Source organism: Sciurus carolinensis, chromosome 11 (genome assembly GCF_902686445.1).
Source record: "Sciurus carolinensis chromosome 11, mSciCar1.2, whole genome shotgun sequence".
Classification (NCBI taxonomy): domain Eukaryota; kingdom Metazoa; phylum Chordata; class Mammalia; order Rodentia; family Sciuridae; genus Sciurus; species Sciurus carolinensis.
The window spans coordinates 19126620-19147290 of NC_062223.1; the positions used below are offsets into that span (position 1 = coordinate 19126620).

Here is a 20671-nt window from a genome sequence, read left to right on the forward strand (position 1 = left end):
AACAATCCAGGAATATACATCAGGCTCTATTTATGAACTACATGTGTTTGTGCTACTACGCAGGCATGGAAAAGCTAGTGGCAGAAAGAAAACCGAGCTCTGAAGTGTCTCAAATGAGTTTGCAAAACTGAATTAATCAACAATATCCTCTCTTATTTTCTGAATTTACAAAGTGAAGTAACTCTTAGACCCCTATTCTTAAAGCAACTGATGGCCTTCCCTGGGGCCAAAGTGGAAAACCTTCATTGGAGATGTAAGATGCCTGTTTTACTCTCATCATGACATGGTTCAAAGTAAGAAGGTGCTAATGCTAATGATCATCCCCTGACACTGGAAGGAGAAATGTTATTTTTATCCTTACTTTCAGTAGAAGCCCCAGAATCAGTCAGATTAAATGGCTGAAGTTAACATCTCATACGTCACTGAATTCATTCTCAAGGGAATTACAGACCGGCCAGAGCTTCAGGTCCCGTGCTTCGTGGTGTTTTTCGTTATCTATCTGGTCACGGTGCTGGGAAACCTCGGGCTGATTGCCTTGATCAGGATCGACCCTCGACTCCACACCCCCATGTACTATTTCCTCAGCCACTTGGCTTTTGTCGACCTTTGTTACTCCTCTGTGATTACGCCGAAGATGATGGTGAATTTTGTTGTGCAACCCAACATTATCTCTTTCCACGCCTGTGCAGCACAGCTGGGCTGTTTTCTCACCTTCATGATCACTGAGTGTTTCCTCCTGGCCTCCATGGCCTACGACCGCTATGTCGCCATCTGTAGCCCCCTGCATTACTCCACACTGATGTCAAAAAGGGTCTGCATCCAGCTAGTGGCAGTGCCTTATGCCTACAGCTTTCTGGTTGCCCTCTTCCACACCATTATCACCTTCCGTCTGACTTACTGTGGCCCCAATGTAATTAACCATTTCTACTGTGATGACCTCCCACTGCTGGCCCTGTCCTGCTCAGACACACGCATGAAGGAAATTCTGATTTTTGCCTTTGCTGGCTTTGATATGATCTGCTCTTCCTCCATTGTCATCACCTCCTATCTCTTCATCATTGCCGCCATCCTAAGGATCCGCTCTACCCAGGGGCGTCGCAAGGCCATCTCCACCTGTGGCTCCCACATGGTGGCTGTTACTATTTTCTATGGCACCCTGATCTTTATGTACCTGCAGCCCAAGTCAAACCACTCCCTGGACACAGACAAGATGGCCTCTGTGTTTTACACTGTGGTGATCCCCATGTTGAACCCCCTGATCTACAGTCTCAGGAACAAAGAGGTGAAAGATGCCTCCAAGAAAGCCTTGGATAAAGGCTGGGAAACCTTAAAAATATTAAAACTAGTAAAACAGTAATGAAGTGTTTTTTTTTTTTTTTTTTAAATACAAGAGGGAAGTGAGTCGAACTCTTTCTTGTAATTCTTTCCCAACCAACTGAAAATATGACTGTTCCTTTCACAGTTTTAACATTTTTTACGAGGACCCAGGCAGACCTTAAAAGGCAGCATGATAAAAAGAGTCCTGTTCAGGCCTTTATTGCTTTGCCAGACCAGTGAAGTCAGGTTCAAATACAAAGAAAGACACACTCACATGTGCAAAGACTTACGGGTAACCCAAGCAAAGACAGAGGCTGGCTTTTGTTAGAGCTTTAGGCTCTGGAACGAGATTGCCTGAGTCTGAAAGCTATTGCCTTCATTGACTATGCAAGCAATAGTGACCAGCCTCCACTCTGCAGGACTCTTGTTTCCAATGCTGAAAAATAAGAACAAACTCATTGGCTTGCCCTGAGGATTGCAAGGGTCAATATTTATGAAATGCACAGAACTACTGCAGTGGCAGTAAGTGCTTTGTGTTAGTTATATAAATTTTGCTATATAAAGGTAGAGATTAACTCATTAATTTTTCAGTGTCATTAAGTGAAACAGACACAACCAGACTGGATTTTCTTCTACCTGCAAGGCATTTATTCAAAGAGGCCTATTACAATCAAATAAACTTAAGAGATGCATGGGGGTTTCACCCATGGATCTGTTCTTTATTAGTCACCTAAAGTAACATAACTACTAACATTAAAATTCTAAGTGCAAATTCAAATCGATCGAGTTTTTTTTTTTTTTTTTTAACACTGTGGGTGTTAAGAATGAAGGATATTTGATTAGTTGCATAACAGGTTTTGAAATATAATTTTAAGAACAAGACATACAAAACTGCTTTTAATTGAAGTATATCATGACAATTAAGACTATTGAGTTGATACGCATTTATATTATTTTGACATTAAAGCAATTAAAACATTGGTTTAATATTATCATATTTTGTTTTGTTTGTTTGGAAAGCCATTATGAAACCTGGAATTGCAGCCATTATATAGAATATAGGTTGAGATTTGCAGTCAACTGTTTATTTTTTGTTCAACATTTCATTTATAAATGATTCAGGTATACGTCCATGAGGTACTTTAAGAACTTGTGAGTTGCATGAGTTCTCCAGTTTTTAAAACAGATATACTAGTAAAAGCCAGGTGTTTCTGTTTTTATATTTTTTCTTGTGTAATTTTTTATGAATAGGTACACACAAAATCCTCACATATCACAAACTTGACAAATAGAAACATCTTAGTCTCTCTTTTTACAGGTTAAGAAATCCAGGTCCAGGAAGTCTTAAGGAATACTGGTTTTCTGGGGCCTTTTCCACCTTTTTGCTTCATAGAATTATTTATGACCATGGGGTTTAAACACTAATTGAGTTGAAGTTTTCATGCCTGTGTATAATTTTAATCCTTTGCTATTCATATCACATATCAAAGTAAATCTAACTTTTCTTAAGGACATAAGCTAAGCAACTCAAATATATGTTATTAAGCTTTTTCTTGAACATACAGTCTGTGCATCCTCTAGAACTGCGCTCTGGAAATTGCTTTAGGTGAGTGAGTTCATATCTCGAATATAGTTCCTCAAAGCATCAAAATCAACATCGAAATCTACATTATTTATAGTCTTCAGGTACCTTTAAATAGATATTGTATCTTTTTATTCCTCTGTCTATGGACTCTATGATGTGTTTATATCAGGATAGAGTCAAATTTAGTCTGTATATATAATCTAGAGTCTGACATGAAAAAAAAAAAAACAAAGGAAATAGCAAATTTTTAGCAGGATCCAAGATCAGTGAAAATCGTGCCTGAATTCAGAAAGTGTTGGCCCCATATTATAGTTTTCCTATCCCTAGGTTTGTCATATACAAAGTTCCTATTACTAATAAAATAGGTAAAAGGTTTATTTCCCATGTTTTCATTTGAGTATGTAGATGATGGTGTAAACACCTTGGCACAAAGCCTGGCACTTAACAGAGATGAGGTAAACATCAGCATCATTATAATTAGTGATATGAACCATTAATAGAACCTTTTCTTATAAATCAAATTTGTTTGCTGGATGCAGTGGAACACACCTGTAATCCCAGGAACTCCAGAGGCTGAGGCAAGAGGATCACAAAGTTGAAGGCCAGCCTCAGCAACTTAGTGAAACCCTATCTCAAAATAAAAAATAAGAAGGACTGGGGTTGTAACTTCTTGATTAAGCACCCCTGGGTTCAATTCCCAGTATAAATAAATCAAAAAATAAATAAAATTTGTTTGTTTTGTCTTCGTGTCTATAATTTATTCCAAGTAATTATTTTGCATATTGATATGAAAAGATTTATAGTTCATTTTAGACTTTCTATCCTGTAGCTACATTTCAGTCCTCTTCAGTTTTTTGTGAAATTTCAGTGCTTCAAAAAGATCACAGTACCTGGTGTGGGGGTGCATGCTTGAAATTCCAGCAGCTTAGGAGTCTGAGGCAGCAGGATTGCAAGTTCAAAGACAGCCTCAGCAACTTAGTGAGGTCTGAAGCAACTTGGTGAGACCCTGTCTCTAAGTAAAATATAAAAAAAATGCCTGGATATGTAGTTAAGTGGTTAAGGGCCCCTGGGTTCGATCCCTAGTACCAAAAAATTGAAAAACAAAACAAACAAAAAACAGACCTTACTATATTACTATTCTTATTTAAACCCTTTTCTTCTTAGGAGGCTGAGGCAAGAGGATCACAAATTCAAAGCCAGCCTCAGCAACTTAGCAAGACCCTGTCTCAAAATTAAAAAAAATAAAAAAGGTTGGGGATATGACTCAGGCTAAAGCCCTCCTGGGTCCAATTCCCAGGGGGGAAAAAGGAAGACTTCAAAAATCCTTAAGAACATAATTTAACTGCAAAATCATTTATTTCATAGACACAAGATTTTAGGCATACATCTGTAAAGTAAATACTCTGATAAATTTAAGTACTGTGTTTTGTGTGCTTGCCCACAGTTCTCTATATTTCCTCAATGACTTTTCTTACGTATTAGTTGAGGAAAGCCCATACATTTTCTATAATATTGTACTCAAAGTAGTATTAGAGCATAATGTATGAAGAACCACAGGTACCTACACATTTATAGACTATACAGTTTTTCCTTTAGTCTTCCAGACACTTAGTTTGATCTGCAAGTGATTCAGTTAAGGAGAGATGGCTGACTTTTTCTATATAAATAATTATACAAGTTGAATCCCATCAAAGATCATTTCTCTTAAAAAATTCTCAATTTGTGGGTGAGATGATTGTCCCTTGGCATTGTGAAGGGTTTATTCCTGTCTTCTTAACCAAGGTAGTTAGAATTGGTTATGTCAAGATGTTGCAGCAAAATATGCTTAGGTTTTAGAGGAACAGCTAAGACTCTAGTTTTTGGAGGAGAGGAGGGACATTTAGAAACATTTGATGTTCACATCAATGGTGGCAAAGGGGTAATAAAGACAGAAGTCCCCTGCCTTTTACATGCTGGCTTCTCCCTTTATTTTACTTTCCAGTATGAATGAACAATGCGGAGAAATATCAATTTCCATGTCAATCTCAGGCTTACGTATCCTTATGATTTCTTAACTGGTTAAGAATTTTAATATAAACCTGGGTTCGAAGTGACATTTTTGTGACTCACATTCGGTGTAAAAAAAAAGTTTCTGATGTTATATAACTAGTTCAAACATAATATAGTCATTTAAAAATTAATTTATATGACTGATAAAATTGAATTCAAATCTTGGTTCTTCTGGTTTTAGTCTGTTAGTGAATTACATAAAATGATAAAATGCTTTGACTATTTTTATTCTTTGCCCATTTTGACAAAGGAAAATAATTCAGCAAATGGGGAGTTATTTTTTACTTTTAAATGTCCAGAACTAAATAAATTTATAATTATTAATCTAATCTTTGATAACTGAAACAAAAGTGGCTTCTTTTTTTCATGAAAAATATGCATATTTTAGGTAGTTAATGTAAAGGAACCTAAAAAAAAACTCATTTTTCTCTTTTTAAAATAAGTTTGTCAGCACACACACAAATTTAAAAGAATTGTATTGTTTAAAATATTACAATGAGCTGGGTGCAGTAACTTGCCTATAATCCCAGTGGCTCAGGAGGCTGAGGTGGAAGGATTGTGAGTTCAAAGTCAGCCTCAGTAATTTAGCAAGGCCCTAAGCAACTCAGTGAGACCCTGTCTCAAAATTAAAAAAAAAGAAAAAAATAGAAAGAGCTGGGAGTGTGGCTCAGTGGTTAAGATCCCCTGTTTTCAATCACCTGACTACTCCCTCCAAAAAAAAAAAAAAAAATCACAGTGAGAAACCTCTTCAGTTTCTCCATTTTCATTTTGTGAATTTTAAAATGAAGTAAAACATATTGTCAACTATTCCACGAAAAGCTATATTATACAATCACTTAAGACCAAATAAAGGAATCATTGGTATGATAAACGTGTTCATAATTATAATACCTACTATGCTAGGAGCTAGAAAATGCCCTTTATATGTACAATCTTCTTGAACTCTTAAAATCACCCCAGGAGAAAGAGGCTCCTGCTGCCTTCTGAAGATGAGGAAACCAAGGCACAAAAATGTGAAATAATTTAGCCATGGTGTTCAGAGCCAAAAAGCAGTGAATTACAATGGTGTGAAGTGGCTTTTGTGGTCTGATCTGGTGCATAAACAGTTACTAAACACTCTTGGTCTAAATAAATCTGCTAGCACAGTCCTTCCCAGAAAAATGCAGCCAAAGTGGAAATGATCCAGCATCTTAAAATCAAGCAATCCTTGCTATTATTACACGTTGTTTTTTTTTTTCCAGATTATCTATGCCGCAAACTTGAAATATAAGACACAAGTGTAACCCATGTTTCTTAGTGTCTCAGAGTTCAGATACAGCCTCTATTTCCTGATGCTGTTTCTTAGTTATTGATAAAGATGTATGGTTTAAGAGGATTAAGATCTTGCTTTCTTTCTCTATGTTATCCTCCCCTCCTTTAAAATCTGACAACTCAAAACTTATAAAAAGCCTTTCATGTGGAAATTACTAAGACCAAAAGAGTGGAGATGAGGCCTATTCTGAGTGAATTTGAGCACTCAAAGTGAAGAATGTGTCTATCTCTACCCCTGGACCAGCACAATTACTCTAGCTAACACCCAACTCAAAGTCATCGGTTCAGTGACTTCTAGATTATTTGACGACCAAACACAACTTTTCAATCACTCTTTTCAGAGAACTCTTTACCTCCTTATTTCTCAAGCTATAGATCAATGGGTTTAACATGGGAATCATTACCACATAAAACACCGAAGCAAATTTATCTGTGTTCAGAGAATGGCTTGACTTAGGTTGCAGGTACATAAAAATAATTGTTCCATAAAATATTGTGATGGAGGTCAGGTGGGATGCACAGGTAGAGAACGCTTTCTGTCTTCCTTCAGCTGAATGAATCCTCAGGATGGCAAAGAGGATGAAGATGTAAGAAATGATCACAACCACTAGAGAGCACAAGGTGTTGAACCCAGCGATGATTAACAGCATCAACTCTTTGATGTGAGTGTCAGAACAGGCCAGAGCCATTAAAGGAACATCATCACAATAGAAATGGTTGAGCACATTGGAGTCACAGAAAGACAGGTGGAATGTTGCTACTGTCTGTGCTAGACCCACCGCGAATCCATAGATGTATGTGCCAGCAACCATTTGCACACAGAGTTTCCTAGGCATGAGAATGACATAAAGTAGAGGGTTACAGATAGCAACATACCGATCATATGCCATGATTGACAGCAAGAAGAGTTCACAGACTACAAATGTGATGAAGCAGCAGACCTGGATGGCACATGCGAAAAATGCTATACTTTTAACTTGATGCAGGAGATTCACCAGCATGTTTGGGGTGGCTGAGGAGGTGAAGCAAAAATCAACAAAAGCCAGATGGCTGAGGAAAAAATACATGGGTGTGTGAAGCTGAGGACTTACTTGGATTAGTGCAATCAGTCCGAGATTACCCATGACACTAGCTGAGTAAATGACTAGGAACACACCAAAGAGGATGATTTGAAGTTCTGGATTATCTGTGAGCCCCGAGAGGATAAATCCAGACACTGATGTGTGATTGCTGTTGTTAGCCATAGAACAGGTATAAGAAAAGTTTCAGAGCACAACTTCTGGGCCAGCGATGATACTGATGGACTGATCTTCTGTCGAGAACATTCAAAGGAACTCTTTGTGTTGTGTCTGCTATCACAACAAAATGGTGTTTCCTAAGTAGAAACAGTGAAGCATGCAACTCTGTGAGGGTCTGTAAAGATAGAAAGATGGCATTTTAAAGTTAATTGTATAACCATATCTATTTTTAATAAGATAAGAAAGAGAATCATTTGAATAAAGAAAAAATTCTTCTTTTACAACTATCATAATACTTTAAATAAGATCACACTGAATCATCTGGAAAATGTTAATGAGTGGTAATAATAAGTTCAAAAATATTGAAACCATAGGGCTACTCTGAAGGATTCTAGTGAATCATTTGGAAAGCAGTGATTTCTATAACTTATATTTTCACAGTGATTTTTAATTTTTGTTTTGTACTTTTACATATTTGGTTCCTGGTTTTTCTTCAATTATTATATAGTGTATTAATTTTCAGTTATGGGAACTGAGACTGAGCCCCCTTATGACTGGCTTACAGTGAAACAGAATAACATATAATTTAATTCTCTAACATTAGTTCCTAGTTTATGCAAATGATCTTTCACATAGGCAGAAATTTCCCTATCAACCCGAGATCAAAGCAACTTTGGAAAGGTGATCTATGAATTCACCTAAGCCAAGGGATGAGAACAGTGACTGTCTCATGTTATGTGCTAGAAATTTCAGCTGCTGGTAGAGTTGATATTATTTAGATTGAAGCTTACTCCGCAGAAGCATGTGTGTATTCCCATCGTAATGATAACTATAGGGGTTTAATCTTTTTTTGTGATATTTTGAAACATTACTATACTGAATCACAAATTTGTCAATCTCTAGTCTTTATTTCTCTTCACTGTTTTTCCTTTAATACTTAAACATTTACTGCTATGAAAGCTACACAGGTAACTTTCATTTTGATAAGTACAAAATCTCCAACACTGACAGTCTGATGATTCTTCTTGTCTTATAATGAAAGTAAACTGCTTCGTGAAAACCTATTTCTCTTCAGACCAAATATCTGTTCAATTTAGAACTCTCTATACACTTTGGGTTTGGCAAAGGAGGTAAGGATTGTGGATGCTTCTGGTATTATTCCATATCTATTCTTACATCCTGCATTTCTGTGAACGCCACTGTTGCTTTGAGCCTTACACACTGGCATATTTTGTCCCTTATATATTTCCTAGTAATCATTCTCTCGCAAAACTGCCTTCAGTTCCCACACTGTTAACACGTGGGTTCTCAAGCTCTTGACATCTTGATATCAGCAATCTCACAATTCTACCTCAGTTCCCCACTCTCCCACAGCTACCTGTTGAAAAGCGTTATGTCTGGAAATTGATCAAGTCTAAATATTCCAAATTAAAATATCACCTATGTTTACAAACTTTGCCGTTTTATTTTTATATCTTTTATGAGACTACAACTTTTCATTTATTTGTTTATATTCAATCCTTAAATGTCACAAATTACTTCTTGTTTATTTACACGTCACCTTCTTCATTCACCATTTACCCGTACATGGATATATTAAATCATGGGAATTTTTAAAAGTTCTTCTCTTTGAAATTTTACCTAAACCACAAAGAAAAACGTCTGACAAAAGCGAGTTATAGATAGCTTATATTAAATATCAACTAGTCATTGGCTTGATCTGCTTTTTCTTGAAATAATGTTCTGTCTCCCAGTTTGCATGTAGCAATTCCAACCCTTTGAATTATTTCATGTACCCCCACGGCGACCCCGCCATTTACTCTCAGTAGATGCCAACCTCTCTGACACTAAAAGAGCCTGAACTAGTTGCCAATTGCGTGAAACTAACCTGCTTCTACATTAGCGTCCCCCCTTTTTTGGATGGGAGGGAGTTCTAAGTTGCCATCTTTCTATTCAGTTTTCCTCTTCTAGATGGCTCTTTCCTTTATTTAGGCTTGAAGCAGCACTATTTCTTTAGTGTTCTTCTCCAACCAACTGACATCATTTTTGCACATTCTTGTTAGGAGTTGACATCTAATGCTATCGGAACTAGTGTCATTTATATGCTGGTGATGCAAAGTCTAGCTCTCTATGTCAAATTTCTCCTCTAAACTTCAGGCACACATATTCTAGTTGCTTCTCAGGCAATTTAAATTAGTTATTCCTGAGGTTCCTAAATTTAACATATTCAAAGAGAATTCATCAATTCAAAAAACCACCCAACCCTAGCATATTCATTGAAATACAGATGGTCTAAATAAGAGATGGTACCACCTTCCATTCAGTCATCCACATGAGACAGTATTTTAACAATATATTTTGTATGTCTTTCTAACTTTCACAAGTAAAAAATCAATTATTGAACACTACTGAGTATCTAACTACCTTTTTGTCACATATGTCTACTTCTAAACCCTTCTCTATTTTATATATTTGGGCTTCCAGTCACAACTCTGGAATATTGACTTCTCATCATAATAGCAATGAGCTTAACCACCCTTTCTGTGCACAGGGCACAGAGAAATGGTTAGAAGTATATGGTATCTTTCTAACCTGAGAATCTTAGCTTATTTCCCTTTAAATTTGGGATACAGACCTAACTTCTTAATATGGCTAAATTAAACTCTTGATAAATAAACTCCTCTTTGTCAACTTTTCTCTGTCAACTTTTCTCATTCTTTGCAATGTCTCTAATATACCAAAGACCTATTTCTTGCAGGATTCAACAATTAGTAGATAAGTCAAATATATTATTTAAATAATTGAACAAATGAATACAAATATTATGTTTCCCCAAATCTATTTTTACTGTTTCAATTACCTTACTTTTTAGTTCAACTACATTTTGCTTTTGAGTAATCCACAATAGAACCAAAAGGCGTCCCACATACCCTGAGGCAAACTCTGTGGCTGACAATAGTACTTAACATTACTTAAATATTGCCAACATATTTTGTATGATCTCTTGGTTCCTCTAGAATATTGTCCTTGAATTACATCATTTTAATCATTTGCTGAACTGAAAATGTAATGATGTTTTGCAAACATAAATAATTATGCTATGGTTGATCTTTTGGGACCCAATTTGCTTAACATGAAAAAAATAGTCAGTCGAAAGGCAGATCACTCTACTGAGCTTAAACTTAATAAAGAATCAATAAACCATAGCAAATATTAAGCTAACAAGTGAGAAATGACTCACAAAAAATTTAACTAGTTTTGAATTGCTTTTCATATGTTCTGTGCATTTTATTGTAGTCATGAATTTTAATAAGAGGTCATGGTACAAATTAGATGAAAGTAAATTAGCTTGCTATTGGGCTTTAAAAGGCTGTCAAGAACCAATTTATCTTGCACTAAAGATCCAACACTACATTTGAAATTCAATTCAAATTTGCTGAGGGAAGCAAATAATAATTCAACTATGAATTCCTTATTGACCTGTGGCACATTTAGTTCAAGTTCAGAAGTTTGTTGCCTGGAGGTTTTATTCAAGAGAAAATTAATTTAAAATAAACTCAATTTTGTTTCATAAAGTCTGCTAGAAAACATTTAAAGACAATAAAATCAACACTTCTCTTCTTTAAATCTGCTAGTAGCTGTTCATTTGAATCCTCAAAATTAATATAGGTATAGAATGAATGACATATACAGGTAGAATATAGACAATATATGAAAAACAATCACTTATTTCTACAAAAGCACAAAAAGATATAGGAGAGAAAATGGGAACAAAGGAAGGAGGGTGGTCTCCTTGAATGTGAATATTTTATCCTAGAATCGCAATTTTTTTCTGATTTTTCATGATACCATTCTCCCTATCAGAACTAAAAACAACTTCAAACACAAATTGTACAGAAGTCAATATATTTTTCCTCTAACTCCTTTGTAATGCTTACACTGATAACTTCTCAGAGACTTGAAGCAAATTCTAGAACTATTGAGAGATATCTTTATGTACACAGCTTTGGGTCTCTGGGAGTCTCTTCTTCAATAATTTTAGAAGTGTTTCAAGTATTCTTTTTCCTTCTGTCGAAATCACAAAATCTACTTTCAGGATTCTTCTTCAGACCACTTCAATTTTTCAAACATTACAATTTATTATGTGATTGCTACTGTTTTGGCTATCTATTGCTATTTATTTGGCATCCTAAAGTGATGCTTGATCGTCTCTCTTAATTCTGTCAACTGGTTAGACAGTTCCTCACATGGTCACTGTGAGGCAGCACACAGGTTTTGAGACTTAGGGTAACCTCTGTCAAAGGACTCACAGTGGAGTGTTTTGTTTGTGTCTATGATGGATCTACCTGGGACTTTCAACATGACAACTGGGTTCTAACAACTTCCCCAAGAAAAAAAGGCAGAAGTTTCCATAACTTGCAGGGTCTAGCCTTCCAAGGTGCACAATGCCACATACTCTTTTAGCATTCTATTTCATAAAGCAAATCACAGGACCAAATTCATAAAGGAAGGAAACATATAGGAGATTCATCATGGCCTGTGCAGCCATCAGCTATGACCACCAGGATCTTCCTGAATCTGCTTTATTCTTCATCTCTATTTAATGCTGAAGTATGTCATGGTCAGAGAGAATAAATGGTTCTCTCTCTTTTAGAGTTTAAAAAGTAAGTGGACCAACATTTATGAAATGCTTAGTTTGTAGGAGCCAAAGCAACAACAATGTCTATTTTGAAGGACAAATTTATCAGAAAAACCTCCAAGGACACAGACCTCTACATGTACTAGCACTGCATGAATATGTAATCCTTGATTCAAGTAACAAAACATCATCATTGATTTTAAGAATACATATTTTAAATAACTTTTTCATAGCACTTTTCACTTGCTGATTCCTCAAGCTGTAGATCTGTGGGTTTAACATGAGAATCAGCACTGTTAAAGCACCAAGACAAATTTCTTTACCCAGTGGTGGCTTGACTTGTGATGTAGGTACCTGTAACTAAGGGCCCCATAATACATAGTAATAGAAAATTATGAATATAAAGTAATAGGAAGAAAAGACTTCCTGTCTTTCTACAGCAGTGGATTCTTGGGATAGTAAAAACAAGTGAAAATAATTATAAGAAAACAAAATAAAAAATTCATCAAACTCAGAAATGATAATATTAGCTCCTGAACATGAGTATCAAAACAAGACAGAATAACCAAGAAAAAACATCCCAGTAGAGCAGGTCAGCAATGACAGTCAATAGAAAGATAGGTAGAATGCATTCTCTGTAGGAATCTCTCATAGTGTCCATAAATGTGGATCTACTGACCATTTGAATTCACTTTCCCAGGCATAAGAGTATTAACATAAAGTGTTACTGATAGAGAATGCTGTTTGTACGCCGTGACAGAAATCAGTGACAAATCTCAAACAGAAGGTATGAGAAAACAACATACTTTGTGGTCACATAAATAAACCGACATTCTTTTAAATTCACACATAGAGAGTTCACAAGGGTTCTGGGGTGATGAAAAAAGTAACATAAAAAAATCAACAAATGCCAGATGGGAAAATTTGGGGGGTTAAAAAGCTGAGGATTGATTTGATTTATACCAAGGTTACCCATCATAGTAATTAGGTAAATCTGTAGAAATACACCAAAGAAAATGTCTGGAAGCTTTGAATTATCTTTAAACTCTAAAAGATAAGACTCAGTTAATGATGAATGATTGCCTTTTGTCATGTAATGGATACTGGATTCCTCCACAAGAACTTCTTCAAACCATATGTTCTGAACAGTCTTGACTCTACAGAAAATTAACTAATTAAATGTGAGAAGATAGTCATGGTTCACTAGGATGTTATGTTCAATTTAAGCCAACTTAGAATCCTGAGGGATGCCTGAATGTTATGGTTTGGATGTGAGGTGTCCCGCAAAAGCTCACATATGAGACAATACAAGAAGTCTCAGAGGAGAAACGATTGGGTTGTAAGAGTCTTAACCCAATCAGTAAATTAATCCCTAGTGGGATTAATTGAAGTGGTAGGGTTTGGCTGGAAGAGGTGGAAATCGGGGTGTGACTATGGAGTATATATTTGTATCTGGAGAGTAGAGTCTCTGCTTTCTGATCACCATGATATGAGCTGCTTCCCTCTGCCACCTTCTCCCGCCACGATATTTACCCTCACCTTGAGTCCCAAGGAATGGAGTCATCTTCTATGGACTAAGACCTCTGAAACCATGAGCCATCAATAAAATTTTCCTCCTCTACAATTTTTCTGATAGGATCTCTTAGTCACAGCAGCAAAAATCCTGTCCGAAACACTGAATTTTATTTCTATTTTCAGGGTGAAAATATTGGGCCTAGGCAGAAATTTTAAAACATAGAGTCCACTTGGGAGGTGTCAATTAACACCATAGTTACATTAACATTTAATAATCAAATTAATTTTAAAAAAACTGTAAGTCAACAGTAGAATGTTTAGTAGAGTATAGGGAAGAAAACAGGGAGGGAGGACAGGAGGAACTTCTACAATTATGTCAAAATGAATCCTAATGTCATATAAAACTCAATGAACCAAAGAATATTAACAATTAACATGAGAGCAAAATCTGTCATACTTTTTCTGGGAGAAAAAAGAAAAAAATATATTGTACCTTTTAAAAATGAAATTGACTTTCACATTCTATTCGAAATGATCTAAGTTATAAGTTTATCTCAATAAGTTATACATCAGATATATCAGTTATAAGAATAAATGAGGAAATATGATTTAAAAAGGAAACATCAAAATATTAACACAATTTTCTCTGGGCATTCTGTTTGAGGTATTTTATTTTTTTCTTCTTTTTACTTATCTCCGCTTTCTTTCTATTTTCTTTTATAGACATAACATATTGGCATCAAAGATAGACGGGGTTTTGAATTTTCTGTCTTTGTCTCTTGGGAAAACACATACCAGTGCACTAGTTCACTAGCTTTAGAGGATTTGGCCTGTGTTCTTAGCCAGGGTTTCTTCTCAGTGTCATTCCCTATGAATTGACCACAAAGACGTGGACCTGCCAAGAGGTCTTTCTGTTTCCAAATATGTGCTAGCTACGCCACTGTTCAGGGTTCAATTTGTCAACAGTAGTGTCAATTTCTGAGCCATTTACATGGCTTTGTTACTTAGTGACACTGCCCACAATTGCAGCAGGCAGTTTTCATCAAACCTGTGTCATGACACAGGAGGTGTATTTTACTCTTATTGCAGTAAATGCACATTCCCAACAGGAATTGGCTTTCCCTACTTGTACGGCTTTGACCTTCATACCTATCTGAGGGCCTGAAGATTGCCTTCTTCATTGGCATTGCAACCTGCAGTGTATCTTCAGGAAAAAGGACAAATTTCACAAAGATAGAGGCTACAAACTAAGTATATGACTCTGAATCACGTGTCACTGTGTACATTGTCACATAGAAACAACTAAACTGGTGGAAAGGAAAATGGCCTTATAGGTGGTGAACTGAGACACCACCTGGTGACTTCTCCTCACTGGGCTGGGAAATTTTACGCCAAGATACATTGTATATGTTAAACTTGGGTCCAATAAGTGCTACTGTGTTTATCCTAGCTAGAATGAAAGGCACTGGGAACCAAGGGTAAAAGCAGGAATAACACCTCTTTTCATCACATCTAACGACTCATTTGCAGAATCTGTGTTTTCTGTCTCAACAGCCTTGGATTCTGCTAGATTAAAGGTCTAGTTCCTAAAGAGAAGCACTTCTCTGGAGGAACACAGGAGTCATTGCACTGGTGGCTGTGACTGTCACTCAAGGCACGTGGTGCTCCTTTGCCGTGAATCAGAAGGCAAAGAAAAGACTGACTCTACTGTTTGTGTCATGTGCTAAGTCAACCTTGCATCACTGTGACCAAAATACCTGACTAGAACAACTTAGAGGAGGAAAGGTCTATGTTGGGGCTTACACAGGCTTCAGTGCACGGTCAGGTGCTTTGGGCCTGAGGTGAGGCAGAATATCTAGGTGAAAAAAAGCTGTCCAGTGTTCAGATCATGGCAGCCAGGAAGGGGTGGGGGAGAAAGAGAGAAAGGGAGCAGGAATAAGAAAATATCCTTCCAGAGCATATCCCCAGTGACCTACTTCCTCCAACCATGCTCCAGCCTGTACAGTTGTCACAGCTCCTGATAGTCCATTCAATCATTTCCCAATAGCCTCACCACTGAACATTCCTGCTGCACTGGGGACCAACCCTTCAACACATAAGTCTTCAGGGGATAGTTCATATTCAAACCGTGATAGGTAATCAATCCTCCCATCTGGAAGAACTTGAGTTTCCATCATGTAAGGTGGGCAAGGATGTATGAAATTAAAATTCACAGATGCATTGTAACAGAATAATTTTATAGTCAGTGATAATTATCAATTGCTACTGCAAATGTAGCACCACAAGGACTGAGTTGCAAAGTCTCAGAATTCATGGTGGTGAGGGTCTGGGTTACCCCACAAGATAAATGAAGCACAATAAAACATTAGACCTTCCAAAATAATGGCTGAGGACAGGGCAAGTGTGGATACACTGGTGGTGGAGGCAGATGAGCACCACTTAGATCTGGAGGCTCCTGAGTCACCAGGCCTGCTGTTTTAAAGGTTGGTGTTTCTGCATACCTCACCTAGAGACACACCAAGTGGACAAGCTGTTCTGTGTCTCTTCAAGTTCACTGACACTCAACCTGTAGGGGGTCATCTCTCTTTCCCTGTGTCACTCTGTTTTCCCCTCACTCTTACTCTACCAGAATTTTTAAGCCTCCAAAAACCCAAGCTACTGAAACTCTGCCTATAACTGGAGTTTCTAGGTTAAGACTGAATTATATGTAATCAAAAGGGCAGAGCTATATTTAGAAATTTTCAAATGTGTAAGATGTTCCATTTCATGGATTAGAAAAATGCATTCCAGAATTGTTAAGTGTTTTGCAGAAACTTGTCCAGGGATAAAATGGAAAACTGTAATTACCAAGTTATATCACTGCTTTGTAATATGGCTCTACTTGATGGAAGTAGCCAGTGGTAAAGTCTCCTGAAAGTTGGAGAATTACCAGAATACTTGAGCTCAGCATCATTAAATGGAAAGGACAAAGAGTGACCTTGGGAATGCTTCTTGGCTGTGTGTGTGTGTGTGTGTGTGTGTGTGTGTGTGTGTGTGTGTTCTTTTTCACAGTGTAACAAACAGCAAGGTTCAGTGCAGGTGTATGTGCCATTTGAGGCTCCCCTTCATCTCTGCCATATGGCAATTTGTAACACTATAGAATGGTTTTAATGTATCCACTCTTTGGATTACATCTAGGGAATCCTTTAAACCATAGTTCATCTGTTTGCCCAGTATTTGGAAGTTTAATAAAATCATTGTGAAATTGAGCTCTAGGATCAAGTAAAACTGGATTTAGATCTTGACTCAAGCACATACATCTGTGTGCTTGCTGCATGTGCCTGACTGTATATGTGAAAGTTATGTTCACTCTCATGATTTCTTTGTTCACAAAATAGGATTTGCACACTGATTGGCAGAATTATTTTTGTGCAAATATGTGAGGTAATAGCTTTATATCTGCTCGCTAAACCAATTAGACATAGACACATTTGATAAAAGTTAGTTTTTATTATTTATGAAAACCTGAACAAGTTCACTTACTCTTGAAAATAACATGAGTTTTTAAATTCCACATGTATAAAATACATTGTATGAGATTAATTTATTTCAAGAAAAGGGTATACTCATTGTAAGCATCACTGGACACAGAAAATTACATTTGGATATTAGTTGATATGAAAATTCCCAGATGAGAAGCTTGTTTAAAACTTGTTTAAAACTTTTGTGCTTATTATATTTTTAAATGTTGAGCAGAAAATAAGTCTTTACTTTTATGCTGGCAGTTTTATGTTTTTCAATAAAGCAATGATTTAGATTTGGAGACAATAGGGTACAGTAAAATAGATCCAGAATGGGTTTGAAAGTTACTTTGTAAGAACTTTGAAAAGAGTCTATGCTTTACCCAACATTATGTAACTAAGCCAAACAGGTAAAAGATATTAAGTTATTCTTGGGGACTAAAATGAAACAAAAATATGTCAAAATAGCAGTTGAATGACAAGCTGCCTTTGCTTATACCAGTGACCTACTGAAATTGTGAAAGAAATTAAAAAAATATAGAATCAGTCAAGAAACTGCTGGAAGTACTTTAAAAAATAATTTTCTAATAAAAGATCTTGTCCTATATTCCCAGAGCACCTATGCAATAAAATGTATCCCATTTTTATATGATTTATGCTATCGTTCATGTTTTTCAATGTACTCTAAAGTTCTCAGTTCCAAATCCGTTTGAAATAAATTCATCATTTCGTTACTCATTATTTGTAATCTTCATTGCTTGTTATTCTTTTAAAATGCTTATGGTCAAGAGGTACACAGAGAGCTTGTCTTTTTCAGTTAAACTATTCTAAACATAATTATCAAAGTCCTGTGTACATACTACAGCTGTCTAAATGATGTTTACAGTAAGCCTCCATTGTAGAGGAAGTAAGTCCACAGGCTTGTCTTTTATTTCTTAACAGGTGTTAGCACTGTGATCCCAGATATCTAGACTCACTTTCATCTTATCCTTTCCTTTATTCTTTCAATAATAACCTGGCTCATTTATTATTACTCAAATGAACCTTATCTATAATCCGCTTTACAGAATTTTTTACCTCCTTATTCCTTAAGCTATAAATCAAGGGATTTAGCATGGGGATCACCACTACATAGAAAACTGAAGCAAATTTGTCTGTATTCAGGGAATGGCTAGATTTGGGTTGCAAGTACATAAAAATGATAGTCCCATAATACATGGTAATTGAAGATAAGTGAGAAGCACAGGTAGAAAAAACTTTCTGTCTTCCTTTAGCTGAGTGCTTCTTCAGGATTGCAGACAGAATGAACACATAGGAGACAAGAACAATGAGCAGAGAGAAGCACACGTTGAAGCCAGCCATGGTCAGCAACATCAGCTCCTTGACTTGGGTATCAGAGCAAGCCAGCGGAATCAAAGGGATATCATCACAGAAGAACTGGTTGACCACGTTGGAGTCACAGAAAGATAAAACGAATGTGCTCACTGTCTGTGTAAGTCCTGTGATGAATCCATAGATATATATGCTAGTGATGATTTGGAAGCAGAGTTTCCTAGGCATGAGAATTATATAGCGTAAGGGATCACAGATAGCCACATACCTATCATAGGCCATCGCGGAGAGCAGGAAAACTTCACACACTGAAAATGTCACAAAGAAACACACTTGAGCAGCACAGGCATAAAAGGATATGCTTTTAATGTCACACAAACAATTAACCAGGGCATTTGGGGTCACAGAGGAGGTATAACAAAAATCAACAAAAGCCAGATGACTGAGGAAAAAGTACATGGGTGATTGAAGCTGAGGACTGAATTGGATTAGAATAATCAATCCAAGATTACTTATGATGCTCACTAAATAGATGATGAGAAGAATCACAAAAACAATGACTTGAAACTCAGGATTGTCCGTAAGTCCCAAGAGGATGAACTCAGTCACTGCTGAATGATTGCGTTTGGCCATTGAGCAGATGTAGAAGTTTCTAGAGCAAACCCCTCCAGGGCACACCTTCTGAGTTATCTTGATTCTGTAGGAAATAATCCAGGTTGGTATTAGAATAGGACAGGCTTACAAAGATGTGCTATGTTTACTCAAAGGAGAACAGTAATGTGCACTCCCAATTACACTTGGACTTTCTGGATGCAGGAGAGGTGTGCATCCAAGGTAGAAAAGTCTTTAGGAAGTTGTGTGTGTGTGTGTGTGTGTGTGTGTGTGTGTGTAGATAAACCTATATTAAACATAAGTCAAAGAAAACAAAAATGTGTGAAAATTAGAATATGAGACATTTTTTTAACTATATAAAGAAAACACTTTTAATGGCAATGTATAAGGCCATAAGACAAAAATATTGATAGTATATCACTAGGTAAGGTATACAGTTTGGGGTATAGAATAGTCTTCTGTCTGTATATTTACATGCTCTGAATTTACTTATATCAATATATAGTATTTAGGAATTTCAGAGAAAAGTAAAAAAAGTCAGTGCTGTTTTGAAAAATATACATACATGTACATAGACATGCAAAAACATGTATGTACAATTTTCCTCTTGAGGATTAATAAAATATATTTAGATAATTCAGAAATATTTTATCCTATATTTATCCCTTATATTTACCCTGTATTCAGTGACAAAGGGAAAATGTTTTATTCCTTTTATTCACATTGCTTTCTAGTTACCAGAAAGATGACAAAATTAAAATTCTTCCTTTAAGCAGAACAGAGAGGTGCAATTTTCATTGTTTCTGCTTTTTATTTTATTTCTTGCAGGGTGCTGGAGATTGAATTTAGGGTTCACATATGCTAAGCTCTATCACTGAGCTACACACCCGACCATCATCTCTAGTTTTCTGTATATTCTCAGATAATCTTCACATCAGCCTTACAGATGGACAAGCTAGATGCCTGCTCCATTAATTGATACAATAACTGTACAATGTTTGGTGAAATGCATTGAGTCTCTAGTAAGACCCTTATGGCTCAAGTGCTAACACTTTATCCTAAAATCCCTACCTGCAGCTGATGAAAGTACCGTTTGCTTTCCAAAGAGACATGAAGTTTCACAAGTTTCAAAATATTGGATACCCTGGAAATAGATGACATATCATTTTCTAATACCTGAAAAGTGCTCAATTAGCACCATCAATTGTAATGATAATACAAGCAATTACTGCTACCATCATTACTATTGTCATAGAAGGTCAGTTTTGTTCTTAAGGAGCTCCAGTGCCTACCGCCATCCTTCAGTGACATGCAGGAAATCACTCTATTTCCAGAATCGTCAGTTGGCTTACTTGAGATGCCTCAGAGGCTCATCCTTGATTCCTTACCCTGCTGGCTTTTAGTACTTGGGGGATTTTTTATTCACATTCACTGTTCAGTTTTCTCTGGAGCTCTTGCTTGGAAATTCATTCCACTACCCTAACATCTTCAACTTTTTCTTCTCCTTCTTCAGCTGCTCTATGTTTGAGGACCCAAATCTAACCAATATGCAAATTACTTACACTGGCATATT

General features: G+C 36.5%; 3 protein-coding genes across 3 annotated transcripts; 1 reads left to right on the forward strand and 2 right to left on the reverse strand.

The window, feature by feature from the left end:
- The first annotated feature begins 394 nt into the window (after window positions 1-394).
- Window positions 395-1357, forward strand: LOC124959106 (olfactory receptor 1038). The gene has a single exon (XM_047517746.1). It carries the CDS (start codon window positions 395-397, stop codon window positions 1355-1357), a length of 963 nt encoding a protein of 320 aa, XP_047373702.1.
- Window positions 1358-6561: 5204 nt separating this feature from the next.
- On the reverse strand, window positions 6562-7512 carry LOC124958665 (olfactory receptor 5AL1-like). Its single transcript, XM_047516976.1, has one exon. It carries the CDS (start codon window positions 7504-7506, stop codon window positions 6562-6564), a length of 945 nt encoding a protein of 314 aa, XP_047372932.1. The 5' UTR covers window positions 7507-7512.
- Window positions 7513-18174: 10662 nt separating this feature from the next.
- On the reverse strand, window positions 18175-19131 carry LOC124960449 (olfactory receptor 5AL1-like). Its single transcript, XM_047519216.1, has one exon. The coding sequence runs from the start codon at window positions 19117-19119 to the stop codon at window positions 18175-18177; it is 945 nt and encodes a 314-aa protein (XP_047375172.1). The 5' UTR covers window positions 19120-19131.
- Window positions 19132-20671: the final 1540 nt, after the last annotated feature.

What these genes read in the sequence shown, in the direction of transcription:
- LOC124960449 (XM_047519216.1), bottom strand. Translation starts at nt 19,119, where the DNA reads ATGGCCAAACGCAATCATTCAGCAGTGACTGAGTTCATCCTCTTGGGA.
- LOC124958665 (XM_047516976.1), bottom strand. Translation starts at nt 7,506, where the DNA reads ATGGCTAACAACAGCAATCACACATCAGTGTCTGGATTTATCCTCTCG.
- LOC124959106 (XM_047517746.1), top strand. Translation starts at nt 395, where the DNA reads ATGGCTGAAGTTAACATCTCATACGTCACTGAATTCATTCTCAAGGGA.